Source organism: Phalacrocorax aristotelis, chromosome 10 (assembly GCF_949628215.1).
Source record: "Phalacrocorax aristotelis chromosome 10, bGulAri2.1, whole genome shotgun sequence".
In the NCBI taxonomy this organism is placed as follows: domain Eukaryota; kingdom Metazoa; phylum Chordata; class Aves; order Suliformes; family Phalacrocoracidae; genus Phalacrocorax; species Phalacrocorax aristotelis.
In genome coordinates this window covers 12,248,636-12,266,509 of record NC_134285.1, presented here as the reverse complement: position 1 = coordinate 12,266,509, position 17,874 = coordinate 12,248,636, and the positions used below count along the sequence as shown (strand labels likewise).

The 17,874-nt window shown below is 36.2% G+C and overlaps 1 protein-coding gene across 6 annotated transcripts in view; it reads left to right on the top strand.

The window, feature by feature from the left end:
- The window catches only part of PARN (poly(A)-specific ribonuclease), a 63,587-nt gene that overhangs the window by 5,132 nt on the left and 40,581 nt on the right, over positions 1-17,874 (top strand). For all 6 annotated transcript variants that reach the window (XM_075105253.1, XM_075105254.1, XM_075105251.1 and 3 more), the window contains exons 8-18: positions 180-245; positions 1,007-1,045; positions 2,698-2,740; positions 3,420-3,500; positions 6,103-6,159; positions 7,203-7,280; positions 8,450-8,493; positions 8,975-9,017; positions 10,668-10,743; positions 12,380-12,490; positions 12,576-12,645. In XM_075105253.1, coding sequence (XP_074961354.1) covers positions 180-245; positions 1,007-1,045; positions 2,698-2,740; positions 3,420-3,500; positions 6,103-6,159; positions 7,203-7,280; positions 8,450-8,493; positions 8,975-9,017; positions 10,668-10,743; positions 12,380-12,490; positions 12,576-12,645 — 708 coding nt within the window. The remainder of the gene's footprint in view (positions 1-179; positions 246-1,006; positions 1,046-2,697; positions 2,741-3,419; positions 3,501-6,102; positions 6,160-7,202; positions 7,281-8,449; positions 8,494-8,974; positions 9,018-10,667; positions 10,744-12,379; positions 12,491-12,575; positions 12,646-17,874) is intronic.

Here is a 17,874-nt window from a genome sequence, read left to right as displayed (position 1 = left end):
TGTTGAAACTAAAACATAAACAATAGTGATATGTTTGTATGTTGAAGCTATTTTTTAGTTCACTGGTTGTGAAATAGTTCTTTTTTTGTTATGGTGTATTTTCTTGTCTTTTGGGGAAAGCTGTAAACATTGTAGAAAGAAAATGGTAGTTACAGAAGCAAATAATCTATTTCTTCCAGGGAACAGATAGAAGAATTACTAAAGGATGAAGAAAATGAAAGTTTGGAACTGGAGCCATGTACAGGGTCAGTTTCTGAAATTACGTATCTTCTGAAAAATTATTTATTGTGGCCAGATAGAATTAGGGGATTGACAAGGAAGAAAAATTATCTTTACTTGGGTTAACTGTAGCAAAATCTACATTTGACTAATCTCTGAAGGTTGAGAAAATGTGGTAACTCCATTGGATGTCGTACTCTGGTTTATGAACCATAGCTTCTGCATATAGTGACGACATATTTAAGTGTAGCCAAGAAGTGTCTTGCATATGTGAGCCTCCTTTTGCTATTGCTGAATTGCTCCATAGGCCTTGGGTATGCTTTTTATAAACAAATTTCTCAAAACTATTGAGCTATCAGTTATTCATAGTTGACACTGTGTATTGAAACTGGTTTTTGTGGGTCTCCTTCCCAAAGTCTGTTTAGTTTTGCAGTCCAGCTGTTTATAGAGTACTGTTATTTAAAAAAATTAAAAAATGAAATTTAGAAATACTAGAACATTGTGAAGCTGGGGGTAAGGAAGCCTCACTGTAATCATGACGACAGAATACTTGCTTATGAGAAGGTATGTGGATAACTGTACAAAATGGTGTAAATGCATTTACAGCTTGGCAACTGATTGTCAGAATTTGGCAAAACCCTTCTGAGCCTATTGGTTCTGGTAGCACTGACTTATGCTTTAAAAATCTTTCTACAAATGGACATGGGGCTGGCTTTAACTGAACATTATTGCTTTGAAACACATATGTAAGTGGATTATGAGTAACACAATTATCTTTTGATTTTAGATTTCAGAGGAAACTAATTTATCAGACCTTGAGCTGGAAGTAAGTTACTGGTAATACTGCCTTCCTGTATATTTTTAGTATTTCTGATAAGAAATCTGGGTAAGATCTGACCTACTTAACCTCAGAGGTGATTCATGTAGACTTTTTTTTCTCCTTTGAGAGAAGACTTCTATAATGTTCTGAATATAAATTTCGTTAAACTGGTTTGTCATCAGTCATTTGAATATTTTAAAGCTTAGTATTTATTTTATCATTCCTATCTAAAATAGACCAGCAGAGCCTAGAATTATGTAACAAATGCAACTAGACAAGTTTTTAGTGAACAGAAAGTGTATATACAGATTGTAGGCTTTATTTGAAAAACTACTAGTTGTATAGTAGGTACTGGTATGTTTATAGTTTCCTGTTAGGTGCCAGGTATAAACATTTCTGATGACTTAAAAATCCTAATTTTAGTAGTAATTCTCTTCTTTCTTGGCTTACTTTATCCCTTATCTTTGCCTAAATATATCCCTTAAGGCCTTAGGAGAAAGCGTAAGCCTCTCTAGATGAGATTTTCCTTGTTCTGACTGTTCTGATAAAATGTGGAAAATACAGTGGAAATCTTTTTTTTTGTACATTTAGTTAATTCAGTGTTGCAACGGTATCTGGCACTCTGTTACTTACACTGGAAGTGGATAAAGCTTCTCTCTGTAAAATGGAATCTCAAGATGTGAGCTTGAGAGCTAATCTGAGAAAGAGGTGTTTTCAAGAATTTTTCTCTGTGGATTTTTTAATATATTGATAGAATATCTACAGCTTCCAGTAGCACATAGTGATAGGTTTGTCTGACACTTGTTCTTGCATCTTCTCAGTGGATGGAAGTGTGTGTTCATGAGTTGTATTTTTTTAACATTCAGCTCTGTTGCTTTATGCGTGTACAGCTGCATACACTCTGTGTGTATGTTAGCGAGAGAAAGCAAAGTTGTGAAGTTAGCATGGAAATAATTAAAGCAGAAAACAATGAGGTTATTGATTGCCCTTGTGTCCTGAACTCTTCACAGATACAGTTTTAGTAGTAGCCAGAGGACAAAGCAAACGTGCTGGTTCTGCAGTGGTTATATAATTGTGGTTAGTTTAGTATAATGGGAAGATTGGAGTAGTATCTACTTGTTAAGCATTGAAAGACAATATTCTGCTTACTGTTAGCAGGAAGTTCAGGATTGTTTATAAATCATGGAATAGGATGTTAAATAATAAATCAATCAATAAATAACATGTTAAAGGCGTGCAGTCACCAAAGAAGCTGTCTTGTGGCTGCAAGTGAATGAGAGGTGTCTCACCAGTGTTTCGGTTTTGGATTTCTTGAAAGCAGAGACTCTAGACTGTGATGAAATACCTAGGTGATGTTTTCTTAATATTACTAAAATAAGAAGTTATATAGGTTTTACAGTAATAGGATGGGAAATTGCATAAGAAAATACATTTTAGTGCTAGTTACTGTTAGGTAACATAATAAAGCCAATTTAACTAGCCTATTGTTTCAAATTTTCCATTATTTTAAACTAAAAAGGAACTTCTAATACTACTTTTGCAGTTAAGACTTACAGTAATAATGAAACATTAAATTACTAGGTCACTGTTGTGGTTTCAATATGCTGAATGCCAAATTAATAACGACTTATATTTACTTTTCATCTGTTTTGATGTAGGTATCCAAAAGGTATCCATGTTGAAACTCTGGAGTCAGAAAAGGTAACTAGTCATGTTACTGCCTGTAACATTTCTTTAAAGGAGATTGTATTTCTCAATTTTACCAACTCTCCTAACTTCTAGATCTAGCTAGAACTTTGTTACGCAAAATGCAAAACATTTTAAATGAACAGTGAAGTAGTACAATGAACCAGTTTCTAAACACTAAATCTGACCAACATAGGAAGTGTAAGCATGTATTGATGTGGCTTAGTATTATTATTTCTTGTAAAAATACCAAAGGGTATTTTAAGGTGTAGTGAATCTGATGTTCTATATTGGTGAAAAATAAGTCTATTGGTAAAAAGTACATCTTGATCTTGGGGGAAAAATAGTGGCATCACATGCTATATCCTTGCTTCTCAGCACAAATCTCTGTTTCAAAAGATATTTGATATCCCCTGTTTACAAGCAAATGCTGATAACCTTTCCTCAGAAGTAAAAAGTGGATTTAGTGAAAGTTAGTTTTGGTGAATGAATCTAATACAGCTTTCTAAAGTAGGCTTTTGGGAGTAGGTGATTAAGTGGTGCTTACAATAGAAATAGTCATATTGCCACGTAACTGCTGCTGAGGTATGACTCAATTTTCTTTACAATGTAAATTTGCAGAAACTTGTAGTGGTCTTAAATATGAGCTTCTCAGAGTCATTCCTCAAACTAACTTTTTTTTTTTTCATTTTAGAAGGAGAGATATATTGTTATTAGTAAGGTAAATGAAGAAGAACGAAAAAGGAGAGAACAGCAGAAACAAGCAAAAGAACAGGTAAATAAGTTCCATTTCATTAGTTTACGTGAAGGAGAGAGGGAAAATCTATGACTTCAGCTAGGCAAAATTGCTTGATAGGGTTTGATAGTATTTCCTTTTGGTTTGGCTGTGGCTGTTGTCTGAAGCTGATCCTCCAAATTCTACCAGATAACTTAGGCTTTACAATAGAGCAAGAAGAGTTGCAAGACACTGTACAAAATTTTAAAGAATGAGTAATTGTAGAATACTGAAGCAATACTCTGGAGCCATGAATTCTTCTTTATATGAATCTTTTCCATCAGAGAAGTGTGGTCCTGTAATAGGAAACATCACTTGTTATACAGCACTAATAAATGTAATCAAGTGATAGTACAAAAAGTCTTGCAGAAATTCTGGAGCAAGCTGTCACATTGTTTGGATTCACAGTCTGTCTTTGGAGTAGTACTCTGTTACAAAACTTGCTTGCTCATAGTTGTCAGAGTTAAAGTGTCCTGTACAATTAATATGTCATCTGACTTGCTGATAGAAACATGCAGCATGCAACTACTGAAGTAACAAGTTGACTGGAAGGTCATGTCTGGTATATTCAGGCACTCTCAATGTTCCTTAAGGGACTTGATATTTTTTGCTTACTGAGTCCGATGCAAGTTTCAAGAACTCTTAAGACTTGAATTGTGGGAATTCTTGATCACACTCCGGTGATTTGTGCTTATATGTTTCAAGATAAAGTCAACTTGGGTAGAACAAATAATACTTGCATGCAGAATGCTTCCTAAGAGGAAAGAGATATCTAAAAGAGACCAACTAATGGGACATCCCTTTTTCCAAAAGGCAAGTTAGGGACAATTTACTACAACAGTACATTTTTCTGAAGCAGTCTTTATAGGTGTATTACTCACTCTGACTAGTGGCATTCAGAGCTGAATTAAAATAACAGTAAATGTTTTTATTGAATTTCACTTCTAGTTGAACAAAGACAAGGCAGAAATTACTTCCCTACACCTGAAAAAGAAAAATCTATTACAAAAAATTCCTTAAGTGAAGCTCAAATAGATGCTGTAGTGAGATCCCCCCCAAACCAATCTGAGTCAGTTTAAAATGTGTAACTCCCATTATATAATATTTTAGTTGTATAATACTGTAGTTGTATAATATTTCTTATTTTTGTTTATATAAATAGTGAAGAATGTTTCTTCCCTAATCTAAATGTTAGCATAAAAATACAATCTGATGTAATAGAAATAACAATCAGGATTCAACCTGTTGCATCTTATAACAATGTATCACGGAATCCCAGGCTGGAAGGGACCTCAGGGATCATCTTGTCCAACCTTTCTGGGAAGAGCGCAGCCCGGACAAGATGGCCCTGCACCCTCTCCAGCCGACTCTTGAAGGTGTCCAACCTGGCCGAGTCAACCACCTCCCTGGGGAGATTATTCCAATGGTGACTGTCCTCACTGTGAAAAATTTTCCTCTGGTGTCCAACTGGAATCTCCCCAAGAGCAACTTGTGTCCATTCCCCCTTGTCCTCTCCATCGGACTCCTTGTAAAAAGGGAGTCTCCATGTTCTTTGTAGCTGCCCCTTAAGTACCGGTACATGGTGATGAGATCCCCTCTAAGCCTCCTTTTCTCAAGGCTGAACAAACCCAGCTCTCCCAGCCTATCCTCATATGGAAGCTTGCCAGTCCTCTGATCATCTTGGTGGCCCTTCTCTGGACCCCTTCCAGCCTGTCCACATCCTTTTTGTATAGAGGGGACCAGAACTGTACCCAGTACTCCAGGTGTGGCCTGAAGTACTCCACGTGTGTAAAAAATACGGCTGAAGTTATCTAGCTTAATTTTAGTATCATCTTCAGCTGTTTGCAGTCTAATAGCTGTTGAGCACTGTTGAAGATACAGCGTTGACAATGAACTGACTACAGCTCTATTGGTCTGGTTAGGATGAAATTATCTTTCTTCACGGCAGCCCATATGTTGCTGTGCTTTGCATTTGTGGCTAAAAGTGTTGATGCCATACAAGTGTTTTGGCCCCTGCTAAACAGCACGTGCACAGTGGCAAGGCTTTCTCTCTCTACTTCACCCTCCTTCAAAAGAAAGTAGCCTGGGGTGGGTGGGCAAGAGGTTGGGAAGGGGTGTTCATGGTTATGGCATTTATCTTCCCAAGCAACCTTTAAGCATGCTGAGGCCCTGCTTCCCAGGAAGTGGCTGGATATCTGCCTGCTGATGGGAAGTGGTGAATGAATTCCTCTTTTTGCTTTGCTTGTGTATGCAGCTTTTAGTTTTCTCACTAAACTTGTCTTGATATTAATTAATGAGTCTTTTTGTCTTCCTTTGAGTTTATTTTCTTGGGGAGAGCAAAAAGTGGAGTGGGTGTTTGGCTTCTGGCAGGTTAACCCACCACAATGGCTTGTAACTTGTCCTACTTCACAGTGAACTAGAGCTGTCAGCAACATCCTGCTTGGACCACATGTATTTTCCAAATATTGACATTTCCTCTGTGGTCTGTTCTTGGTTATGTCTGAAAAACAGTTTGAGCCAAACTGGTATGTCTGCCAGTTTGCAGGTACTGTTTTGACAATATTTGTGTTTGTTTCACTAATGTCAGAATCTTTGCTTATAGGAGGAATTGAATGATGCGGTAGGATTTTCCAGAGTCATTCATGCCATTGCTAATTCTGTAAGTTAACGTGATTTTTGATGTACCTTTGGTTGTAAGAAAAAAAATTATTTCAAAGAAAGAACTCTTTTGCTGTTATATTTTGGAAGATAAGATGAAGTACAAGTTAGTACTCTCTTTAAATTGATGTTGCTTGATGTTTTACAATGGTTAAGTATGGTAGGTTAAGTAAGCTCTTAAACTAATGACATGAACAACCTCATTGCCTGTAAGAGTCAACAATACCAATTTCTTACAGCTCTTAACAAGATTCTCTTAAGTAACTAAGCTTTGAGGGCTTTTTTTCTCTCTCCTGAGAAGATTGTTGTTTGTCTTTTTCTGTCAGTTAAGGGCTTATTCAGAGAAGGTCACCTGGTTCTCTTCTACTTACGTAGTTATAATAAGCTATAGTTTCACATCTGTCCCCTTCAGCCCAATTATTTTCATGTAGTTGTTACAGCCTGCTGCATAGAAAAAAACCTAACCTATAGGCATATTGTTTTTTCTAGCAAATGGGGGATGCAGGGAAGTAGATAAGGTTGTCATGTCAAATGAATCAAAGATAACATTTAAAAAATTTCTTGTACTTTTTCAAAAAGGAACTTGTTTGTGCAACAGCTAGCATGAAAGGTTCTTCACTGAAAGAAGCCAGATCATGGCCCTAATAACTATTGTATATTACAACTGTAAAGAATATATTGTGAGTTGTTGTACAAGTTGTAAATTAAAAGGTAGTGGACTTTGAAATCACTTGACTTCTTCAATCTTAAATAGATTGCATTTGGAAACCAAGTTCTAAGTAGCTGTTTTAGTGCATCTTCTCAACGTTTCAAGCTGCTGCTGAAGGCTGTAATAAGTGGTTGGGAGTAGAGGAAGAAAGAGAGGCTGCTTTGAGAGAATGGAGGAGTCTGTAGGGCAGGCAAAGAGCAAATGTGGGGGAGGGATTTGATTTGTATTTGTTCCCAGCAGCCCTCGGCTAGCATCTGGGATAGGTGCTTTTCACAAATTGCACTTGCCATGGCCGCGATTGGAAGTGTAACCGATGTTTCATGTTCTTTTCACAGGGCAAGCTTGTTATTGGGCACAATATGCTACTGGATGTTATGCATACCATACACCAGTTCTATTGTCCCCTACCTGATGTAAGTAATCTTCTGACTGTTCAGATGATGAAAAAAATGCCCTAATGTATTTTTTGTTAGTCTTATCTCCAAACTTTCATGTGAATGGAAGTCTGTTAAGAACAACAGAAAAGTGTTTTAAAAAGAACACTTGTTACTGCTGGGCTACTGCCTTATTTTCTTAAATCTTCAGGTAGAAAGCTTAGTTTGATTGAATTCTTCTCCTTTACATTTTTAAAACGTTCAAATTAAATGTTGGAATTGAACTGTGGTTTATGCCCGTATCTGTTAGTCCTTCAGAAACTGGTTGGACAATGACAGGTAAATTTGACTGACTTGTTAAGATACTGGTTTAGAGCTTCAGCATTATTGTGTGGCAGTTTTCCCTCTCTAGTCTACAAAGTGGAAATATATGTTTTCATATAATATAGTACAATTAATAGAATGATAAGAAATCTAGTAGCAGGATGATCTTCATTGAGGTGAAGAGGTGGAATGACGGAATAATTGGAGGGAGCATACTTTCTTAACTGCAGTAGGGCAGTCTAACAGTTCACAACTGCTCACAATTCTGTTCACAATTAAGTTAAACTAAGCAGTGTATTGGCACTGAGGACATTGTCTGAAAAAGCCAAAGGTCTCACAGGAAGGATTGCCTACATGATGGTTATGTTACTTACAGTCCTCAAGGGCTTGTGGCTTTTAAGGTAAAGACTTGGTTATGAGATGGGAGAAAGAAGTTTGGGACTGGTTCGGACAGTGTTGGAACATAAGCAGTTGCCATTTGTTCCTGATGCTTGGAAGATCTAAACCTGTAGGCAGTCAACTGTCCACCTGGAGTGAATGCTTATATTCCATTGATGTATTAAACACTGAGAACATTTAAGTAAAACTGTTAACACAGCTGGAATTAGAGGTAGTGTAGGTTATATAATAGGATAGGGTATTGGAGGTAGTAGAACATTTCTCTTACGAATCACATTCAAATCAGAAATAATTAGTCTGTAGTTCTGTGTAATTGCAGGTGGTATTTATGGTAATGCTGACAAATAAATCTGTTATGAGAGTTCAGTCACTGTATCTCAATTTTAGAAGCTGATTGGATAATTGTAGATATTGCTATCTGTCATCATGAGACTGAAAACAGTTAACTTACTTGGATTTTATCTTCTGGATTAACATTAAATTAGGATCTAAGTGAGTTCAAGGAAGTAACATCATGTGTCTTCCCCCGGTAAGTTCTTAGTTCAAACTTACAACTGTTTTAGTATTGTTTTAACAAGCTGATATTGTTTGTCCTAGCCCTGTAACTTAGCTGTTACTAGAAATGAAATTGGGAACAATTTAGATAAATATAGTTTTTAAAGTATTCTGTAGCATTTTTTTCAGAAAAGCAGCACTATTGTTCTACTTCTTGGCAAAATATGCAGCTTTGCTACTACCCCCTTGCTTTTGGCATGGTGTTTGATGTTTTGAATCTGCACTACATTTGGAACAGGATTTATTTGCTACTTATTGTTTGCATCTCTTGCTATTGTGTAGCTGCTGTCCTTTTTCATGCTGAATGGAGTGTTTTGGCTGCTCTGAGATCCGAGAGTAATTTTTCAGGAGGGTGAAACTGCTGTTTCCCAGCTATTACACCAAAACGTTTTTGAAAATTTGGCAAAATGGACATTCTTCTATTTCAACTTATTTAGCTCTTGCTTTGTTTCTAGGCTATTGGATACTAAACTGATGGCAAGTACACAACCTTTTAAGGTAAATTAATAGAATATTATAGAATTATTTGAAGATACAAATTTGCATTAAGTGTGTATTGAAACAAATTAATTTTTTTAGAGGAAAATGTCTAACAATGTTCTGTGATGCCCCTTTTCTGTAAAAGAATTATTTTTCTTAACCCTATATCTAAACTTAAAAAATTTTTAAACTTACAAATTTTACTTGTGTACAAAAGTGACTTTTGTGTTTGTTGCAGTTTTAAGGTAACTTAGCAGCTTTGAATTCCAATGTACAGTTTTTGCTACTTAAAATGTGATAAGCAGAGTTTTTGTCTTGTAAATTAGCACAAGACTGCATGTCTCCCCAGGAAGAAAAAAAATAGTGTTGTTCATGAACAAATAGGGCCTGGAAGGTGCTTGTATACTTGCAGCCTTTGAATATTGTAATGCTGACTTAGATTTGTCTAGAAAAAAGATGCTTGAACATCATCATTAGGTTCTGTTGTGGCCTGCTGTTCAGTGAGTAGTCAGCAGGAGGGAAAAATGACAGGTTTCTCTTAAAACCTCTTGCAGCATGAGTTTTAGTCTTCCAAAGACGTATTGAGATAAGTGATCATACTCTCTTGCTTTCCTGTGTGTGCCCTTGGAATAAATTAATTAAAAAACGTGCTAATGAAGCAGCATCTGTCTTTCTGCATATCTCCCTGACTTCAGAGCACTGCATAACAGAAAATCTCATTAAAATGTACTTAGTAGAGATTTTCAGGTTTGTCTTGGATACTACTGTAGTGGAGAATAGAGGCTTTTGTATTCTGAAAACCGCACAAGTGCGTAATCCTGCACAAGTTTTATTTTTAGTACAGTTACGCTGATATTTGTAATTGCTTGTTCATTGTACTGAGCTCTTGATAACTTTTCAGACCGCAGTCTTGATAACTGTCTTGTTCTAGAATCAAAGAAAACTTGGTCCTCAAAAATTTCAGACAGCTTTAAGGAAGACTGTGCAAGACTTTAGGTTTTCTCTTGCTATTGATTCTGCATTTTTTTCCCATTGTACTGATTGAAAAAGTATATTTGATTATTCAGTAGGTTTGGTTTGAATAAATTAGTAGTCTAGATATCTCTTTGTGACATTTTGTGTAAGCATATATAGATTCAATAATGCAACTCAGCTAGGCTGAAGTGTAGGAGCAGCTTTCTGATTGTCAGGCTTCTTTCACTGTCTTTGCATTACTTTAAATCAGCAGTATTTACACTTACAAAACTATTCAAGAATGTCCAGTCAGCAAGCACACTTCAATACTCGCCTCGAATGCCTTCAACCATTATGATCAATGTTTAGGATATTTTTCCTTGGTGTTTGTGCCGCCTTTTCCCCTGCCGCATGTACCATACATCAAACCAGATTCAAACAGAAATATTACTTTGGCATAACTCATCATCAAGAATTGTGAAAAGTGTTAATAAATGCTTGTGACTCATCAATATTATGTTGTAAGTGAGGCAAGTTAACTTTTTAAAACTTGTCTTGACAGACTTCTCTGGTGTATTAGTTTGAAATGAGGCTATGTATAAATCCTTAGAGAACACAAGGTGGCAGCAGCAAATACTTATTTTAGCCTATTTGATTTCAGTTTCTAGGGAAAGTGTGCTTGATGGTGGCAGTTAATGGTGTCTTTTCTTGCAGGACATCATTAATAATACATCCCTTGCAGAACTGGAAAAGCGTTTAAAAGAGGTTCCATTCAGCCCTCCTAAAGTTGGTAAGGATATATCAAAATGATCTTATTTCTGAAATAAAATTTCAGAGGAAAGAAAGTATTCTGATTATTTTTGTTCTTGGTCTGAAATGTAAATTCCCATATTAATACTTAGTGTTTTGATGAAAGGGACTTCAAACATGGGCAATATACATATAGTGCAGTTGTATTTAGAACTAATATGGAAGTCCGTAGGAATCATTCAACTTTATTTCAGATAATAAAAGAATTGATGTATTCAGTGAAGAGCAGTTACATCATCTTCTAATGATGGCATTTTGTTTTTTAGCCTGATTTTTTTGGTGGTTCTTGTTGTTTAACAAGTAACTTAAAGTTGTTTCAAATCTAATAGGCACTTGGACAAATAAAACCAAGAAAACTTACACAGTAGTGACTAGTCGTGTGTTCTAGAAATTATAAAAGTTCCTTTAGAGCTTGTCTTGCTTTGAGGTGAATGAAAGGATACTTAATCAAAGGGCAAGTTTATCTCAAGGTTCTGGATTTTTTCTTAAACTGCTGTTTTAGAAAAGTAGAGTATGAACTGAACAGTAGAGTATGTTGGAAGGGAAAGTTTCAATGCATAATCAAAACCAGGATGAGTGATACTTTTTAATATGGCTGAATGTGCAGAGCAGATGCACTTAGGCTGTAGTACAGGACAGATAATAAAATGGATAATCTGTAATCTTCTTGGACAGTAAGCAGGAGCTGTTGGTGCCTAGACCTAAGTAATACCATGCATATGCAGTGTATAGTAATCGCATGCAAACCTTTTAGTGGTGTATCCTCTGTAGCTTCTCAGGATGTAACATAATTTGGCAGATGTCAGATGCTATTTTTTGCTGATTTAATACAAAATAATAATTTCACTTCTTTTTTTCATGAGCAAAATGTGACCATAATGGTTAACTGACGCAGAAATGTTAATATTAAGTCAGAAATTATTAATGTGGTTCAGAACATACAAAGCAAAGCATGTTTAAAAATACTAGAATACTTCTGTTAACAGTTCATTTATGTTTTCTTTTGGATATGTATCTATTAAAAAATAAAAAACTAAGGCACTAAGAAATGTCCTTGTCAGATCAGCCAGTATAGCTTAATGTTGGCTGAATCTCAGACAACTTTATTTTTTAAATAAATATTACAGGGGCTCATCTAGAAAAAGGCCTGATGTTTTGCTACTCTAGTTTTGTATGTAAGATTTGGATTCAAGTTTCTTTTTACAAAATACAGCAAGAATGTAAGCTTACATATTTCCGTCATATAAGGTATGCTGGTATTTCTGTATCACTGTTTTAAATCCTGGGTATGTTTCATCATTGTTTTAGCTTCTTTTGCTGGGCAGAATGCAATAAATTAAATGGAAATAAGACTTCACTTTTCAGTCTTTACCTTAATGTAAGGGTCATGATTTTGGCTTTTTAAACGTTTAACTTTCTTGTTCTTATGTAAAAATACAAAACAAAACTGTGCTTTTTTCAAAATTTCTTGACATTTCAAAACTTCAGAAATTCTGAAAGTTGTATAAACTTATCCAAATGGTGTTATGCTCTGACAAAATAACTGTGAGGGTAAGCATACAGAGCTGCCTTTAACTTCTGTGATAATGTGTTTACAAATTATTTTTTCTCCTCAGAAAGTGCAGAAGGGTTTCCAAGTTACGACACAGCTTCTGAACAACTTCATGAAGCAGGATATGATGCGTACATTACTGGACTCTGCTTCATCTCCATGGCTAATTTCCTAGGTATCTATGTAGCCTTTTTCAAACCTTTTCCTTCGTGCTATCTGTAGCTGCTTATTACATACTGAATTTCTTCTTCATTCATCAGGTTCATTCCTCAGTCCTCCAAAAAACCATGTGTCTGCTAGATCAAAGCTCATTGAACCTTTTTTTAACAAGTAAGTAGTTATTGTATCGAAAGACCTGCTAAAACACAGAAATATAACACTAGCCTTAGAATATATATCTCTAGCCTCAGAATCAATGGCTAACTGCATTTTTCTTTACACTTCAGTTTTGATTGGCTTTCTGGTTCCCGCTAGTAATGCTGCAGATAGGCCAGAATTTGTAAAGTGAATACGTTGTCTGTTGAGGAGAAGGGTTTACTTTCTGCTAACCTATAAAAGGACCCTCAGAGTACCTGGACTGCTTTAATGGCCTTGTCCATGTCAATATTGAGAACATGTTTACAGTTTAGAAAATTATTTTTGGAGTAGGCTTTGGGAGTTGTGGAACTGAAGAAAATCTCGTCAGCTGTTCTTTATGTTGTAGGATGCTGTCAGAACTGGTGATAGTTAAAACTGAGTACACTAAACAGTCTGGAAAAACTGAAATGTCCCTACTGTAATATCAATCCAAATAACATGAAACTATTATATTAATGTTATCAGACAACCCATTTTTAAGAAGGCATAAAACCCTATATGATTACTGGTTTATGGGATGATGCTGTGATTGGTATTTTGCTTTTGAATTGGGTCTTCATGCAAGTTACTTGAACAAATTGAAGTAAGGCTTGAGAAATCTAGAAGTCTTTATGAACAGATTTGATTCTTTGTGTATTTAATCTATGGATTCTACATTATGAAGCTTGTAAAGATAGTATAACCTGTCATAAAGGGGAAGAAATTGAAATTAAAAAGCTGCTAATGCTTTAGTCTATTTGTTTTTTTAAATTCAGGAGAAATTCTGTCCTTTCTAACCCTATCACGCAGGAGTTGGCAAAAGTACTTACTTTAGCTTCAGATGGCCCACACAAATGAGGGATAATTGTGATCAATGGCCTTTGGCTTTCATTGATCTGGCAACCAAATGGCTGTAGCGACAGCAGTTAGGTGATTCTCTTGGCACTGAGACATGTGAGGCAGTACTCCATATATAGATGTTACGTTGTTATAAATTGTATGTAAATTCCTTAGATTGAACATGGACCCACACTGACCACTTCATTTGAATGTGAAGGCGATGACAGAATTGATCAGCATAATTTTATTTTAAGATAGGATTTGTCACAGGGTTGTTTTCAGTTAACACCAGCACACACACGCCAGCCAGTAGGTGCTGAGGGGGTTATTTTTTCAGTCGTTAACCAAAATGCTTTCAGTTCTTTCTAGAGATGCATGCTGCAAGAAGTACAAACTGAAACGTCTAAAACTGTCACAATAATACGTTAAATTTAAGCTTTTCAGGTTAAATAAGTTTGTGTACTTCAAATGTGACATTCCTCTAACAGTGACATCTCAAAGTTTGGAGAGGAAGCCTGCTGCGTCTGTTCTGGCTTCAGAGTTAAGACTGCCTCACTGTAGTGAAAGGAAAAGTTAACAAAAAAGTTGTAGGGAGAACAACAGTGCCTTTCCCCCCCTCCAGCCCCCCATCCACCCCCCTCCAATCCACCCCCGCCAAGCAAGAACTGAAATTACTGTTTACAAGAAAGTAAGTTATCCATTCTGTTATTATTCAGAACTTGTAGCTTCTTGTTTCAGGGAAGTTATATATTATTTTTAAATCATGAAAACTTGGAAGACTTGTTACGTCTTACTTGCACATCATCTTGGAAGCTTTGCCGTGTTCTAACTAACATCTGCCACCTCAACTCAGTGAGAGCTTGGAGTTGAAACTGTCTCACCTTTTCGTTAGAGTGAGCAGGCCAAGACTTGTATTTTTAATGATTTTTTTTACCATAATGCAAAATAACAAACCAGAATAAGGCAAATCCAGTCAGAGCTGTTCGATACCTAAACGAACAAGTCTTTTGCTCTGTTCAGTATGTCCTTGCAGACCAGATGGCTGTTTCCAGCACTTGGTCTGTTTAGCACCTGTAAGTAGCATCCAGGGCTTGTGCAATTTACATAGTTAACTTAAGGTTCCTAGTATGTGTGGTGCTTTGGGGTTTTTTTTTTTTTTTTTGTAGGAATGCTCTGGGCTACCAGCTAGCTTCCTGCTACAACTAGTTTTCTCTAGTTTGTGGTCTAGAAGCTTTCCCTAGCTTTCCCTCTCTTCTTCCTGGGGAGAAAAAAAAAAAACTATCTTCCTCCTTCCTCCAGAAGTTCTACCTGATCCTGTGGGCAGCAGTCAGAACAAGGAAACCTTTTCCTTTGTGCTGTAGTCATGTTCTTCAAGCAAAACACAAAGTACAACATGCAAACAGTAAGCTAAACAAATGAAAGTTATACTATCTGTCACAAAACTTTTTCCTGAAAGAAGCTCAACAGAGTAGTTTATTATAAGGCCATTATTTAGAAGCAATGTTCTCAGTTTGAACTAATATCAAGATAGTCTTGAAAATGTTCTTTAAAGCAGACCATTTTATGATTCTTTGGGTTGCCCATAAAGTCTTAATTTCAAGATCTCTGGATACTAGCTGTTCAAATACAGTTTAGAGATTAAACTTTTACATGATTAGTGTGACTGATAGGATTTTGGAAATGTTTTCTGTTTGAATAGACTTGCCACTAATGTGAGTAGTGGGAGTAAATTTAAAACTGAAAAATCAAGCTTAGATTTTTACAAACTTAGCCTTCAAAGGAAGGTTAATACTTTCTTCAGTAGTTATTTTGACCTTTTCCACAATGTTAGCAAATTTACAGAAGTTCCTGGCCTGCTGTTCAAGAGTGTTGGCCAGCACATAGGTTAATCTTCATACAGATTAATGAGGAATATAGGTAAAATCTTTAGTTTCAACTTCTTGTAAGAGTGGAACTGATTAAGAACAGACTTTGCCTTAGGATTGTTTGGCTCTTTTAGGCATAATGCAGTAAGTTATATGATAAACAACTCAATAAGCCAAGAATTCCAGAGATGTATTTCTGTACTATTTATGCTTCATGGTATATACAACATCTTTGAAAAATCACGTTCATGTGAACAATCTGCTGTGAGTAATCCCTAATGAACATTTAGCAGTTAGGATGATGGGACTTTTTATATTGTAATATCTAAACTCTTATGTGTATCATTTGGATACTATATTGTATTATGTGCTTTGGAGTTGATTTGAAAGTTTTTTGACTTGTTTTGTTTAGAGGAACATCTCTTCTTCCATTTGATGTATGTATAAAAAAGCCTGGGTTTGTGCTATATTTGTGGGAAATGTCTCACCAGGGAGCTAGGGTCTCTGGCATGTATTGCAAATCAGTTAATTTCTCCCTCTGCTTTTCTATATTAATTTAATTTTCTTTGCAAAATTATTGCAAAAGAATGTCAGTGTGCCTTTCTGCAGTTTGGCCAATAGCTTTTCAGTCACAGCATAGGAGTAAACAATTGCTGTCCTTGTGCTTTCAGCCACATGTGGCTGTACTATTTACTGAGCTGGATTGGTAAACTGATCTGGGTTTAAAAAGATGCCTTTTCTTTTTCCAGCTGGATCAGTTTCTCTACACAGTTCATCACACGGCTGTGAGGGCTTTCATGCTAGCTCAGTGCAGAGCAAGAAAGTTGACTACTTGAGACTGCTTATGCAATGCTGTGAAGTGGCATGATCATAGCCTTGCTCTCCTTATTTTACTTGACTTGCCACAAAAACAATTGTATTCCAAGTGGCAGTCTCAAAATACTTCAGAGTTCCTCTGATATTTTTGTGTATTGAGAAGCAGACCTCTGTCCTCTGACCATGTGATCTGGCTGTAGTCTCTAAACAGTATAGGAAATAACTTTTTTTTTTTTTAATCTTGGTCGATATAGCTTTTAAATAATTGTGAATTAATGCAGTGAAAAGCAATGTCATAGCTACAGATTAATGAATCTAGCCAATTTAAAGTAGGGTTCATGTTGTCTTATAGAACAACCTTATTAGTTTAAATTTTCTGCAGATAGATGAGGAATCTTACAACCATAATTACGGATACTTAATTATGGATCATGCTGCAACTCCTAAATTCATAAGCCATGTAATGTGTGTTAGTGCTACAAGATGCATTTACTTCTGTAATGTGCTTTAAGTGCACTTAATAGTAAAATCAGTCTTTATACTATCTCTTTAGGGAGTGTGTGTGCGTGTTTGTGTGTGTCTATGTGCTGCTTAGAGAGACAGTTCTTTGACCAAACAAAAAAATGTAGGATTTGCCTCAGAGGATGAAAAAACTGATCTTAATCATCTTAGGTATATGCATTTTTTGCCATAAGTCTGTGCTTGTTGTTGGCCACTGTACTGCTTTCCTCAACATGATAAAACCTGGGGGAGGGCAGTTTAACTAGAATTGTCCCCTGAAGTTTCTGATGTATTTTTAGTAAACTTCATCTTTATTTTTATGAAAACTGCTACCTAAAAAACTAAACTAGTTATTTGAGAACTTTTTAAAGTAGCTGGGTCCAAGAGTTCTGTGGGAGCTTTTTCTTCAGATAGCTCAGCTTAAACCCAATCTGCCTTTTTTCTTTTTTTTAACTTTTGCTATCCTGCATGGATGATGGACAACCTTCATTCAGTGAAGACTAAACCGCTTTTACTGACTAGCTGAAATACTGTACATTTAGGCTATTCTTATTCCCTGCACTGGAGTCTGAAGAAGACTGTGGCTCTGACTAACAGTGACAGGAGGTGTAAGAGTAAGAATGTTTTCCTCTGCTTCTTTGTGGAAGCTGTGTTCTGAAGCTAGCTTCATTCTCAAGGTGTCATTCTTGTCCTGTTTAGACAGATAGCTATAATGAAGCCAAGGCTGTAGGAGTATGGCACCGAAGGCTAAACTTTGTCTCCTTTGTAAAATATCCTCCTTACCTAGTGCTATGCTGGAATTGTTAAAGTTTCTAAAATTAATTGGTGCTGATGTTTCTGATTTTTATTGGTAAAATTCCTTTTAGGTTCTGCACTGTTCACGGGGTCACAGTGCGTGTTACACTGTACCTTTCCTGAGACTCAGGAAGAGAAATTAGATGGGATGGTGTGTATCATAACTGGTGCCAGTTCTCTGAAGACCCCGTGGCTCATGTGTGAAGCTGTCATATAGTCCATTTTCTCCCCAGTGTTTTTTTTCCTTTCTGTCTCCTGAGTATTTATAATAAAGACAAGTTATCAACTGCATGCCAGTAGACTTTTCAATGATACAGGTAACCATAAGGACATCATATTCAAACTCTTAAAAACTAATAGTGTGGTATGCTACAGAGAATCTCTAGGGAATTACGGATCAATCTGC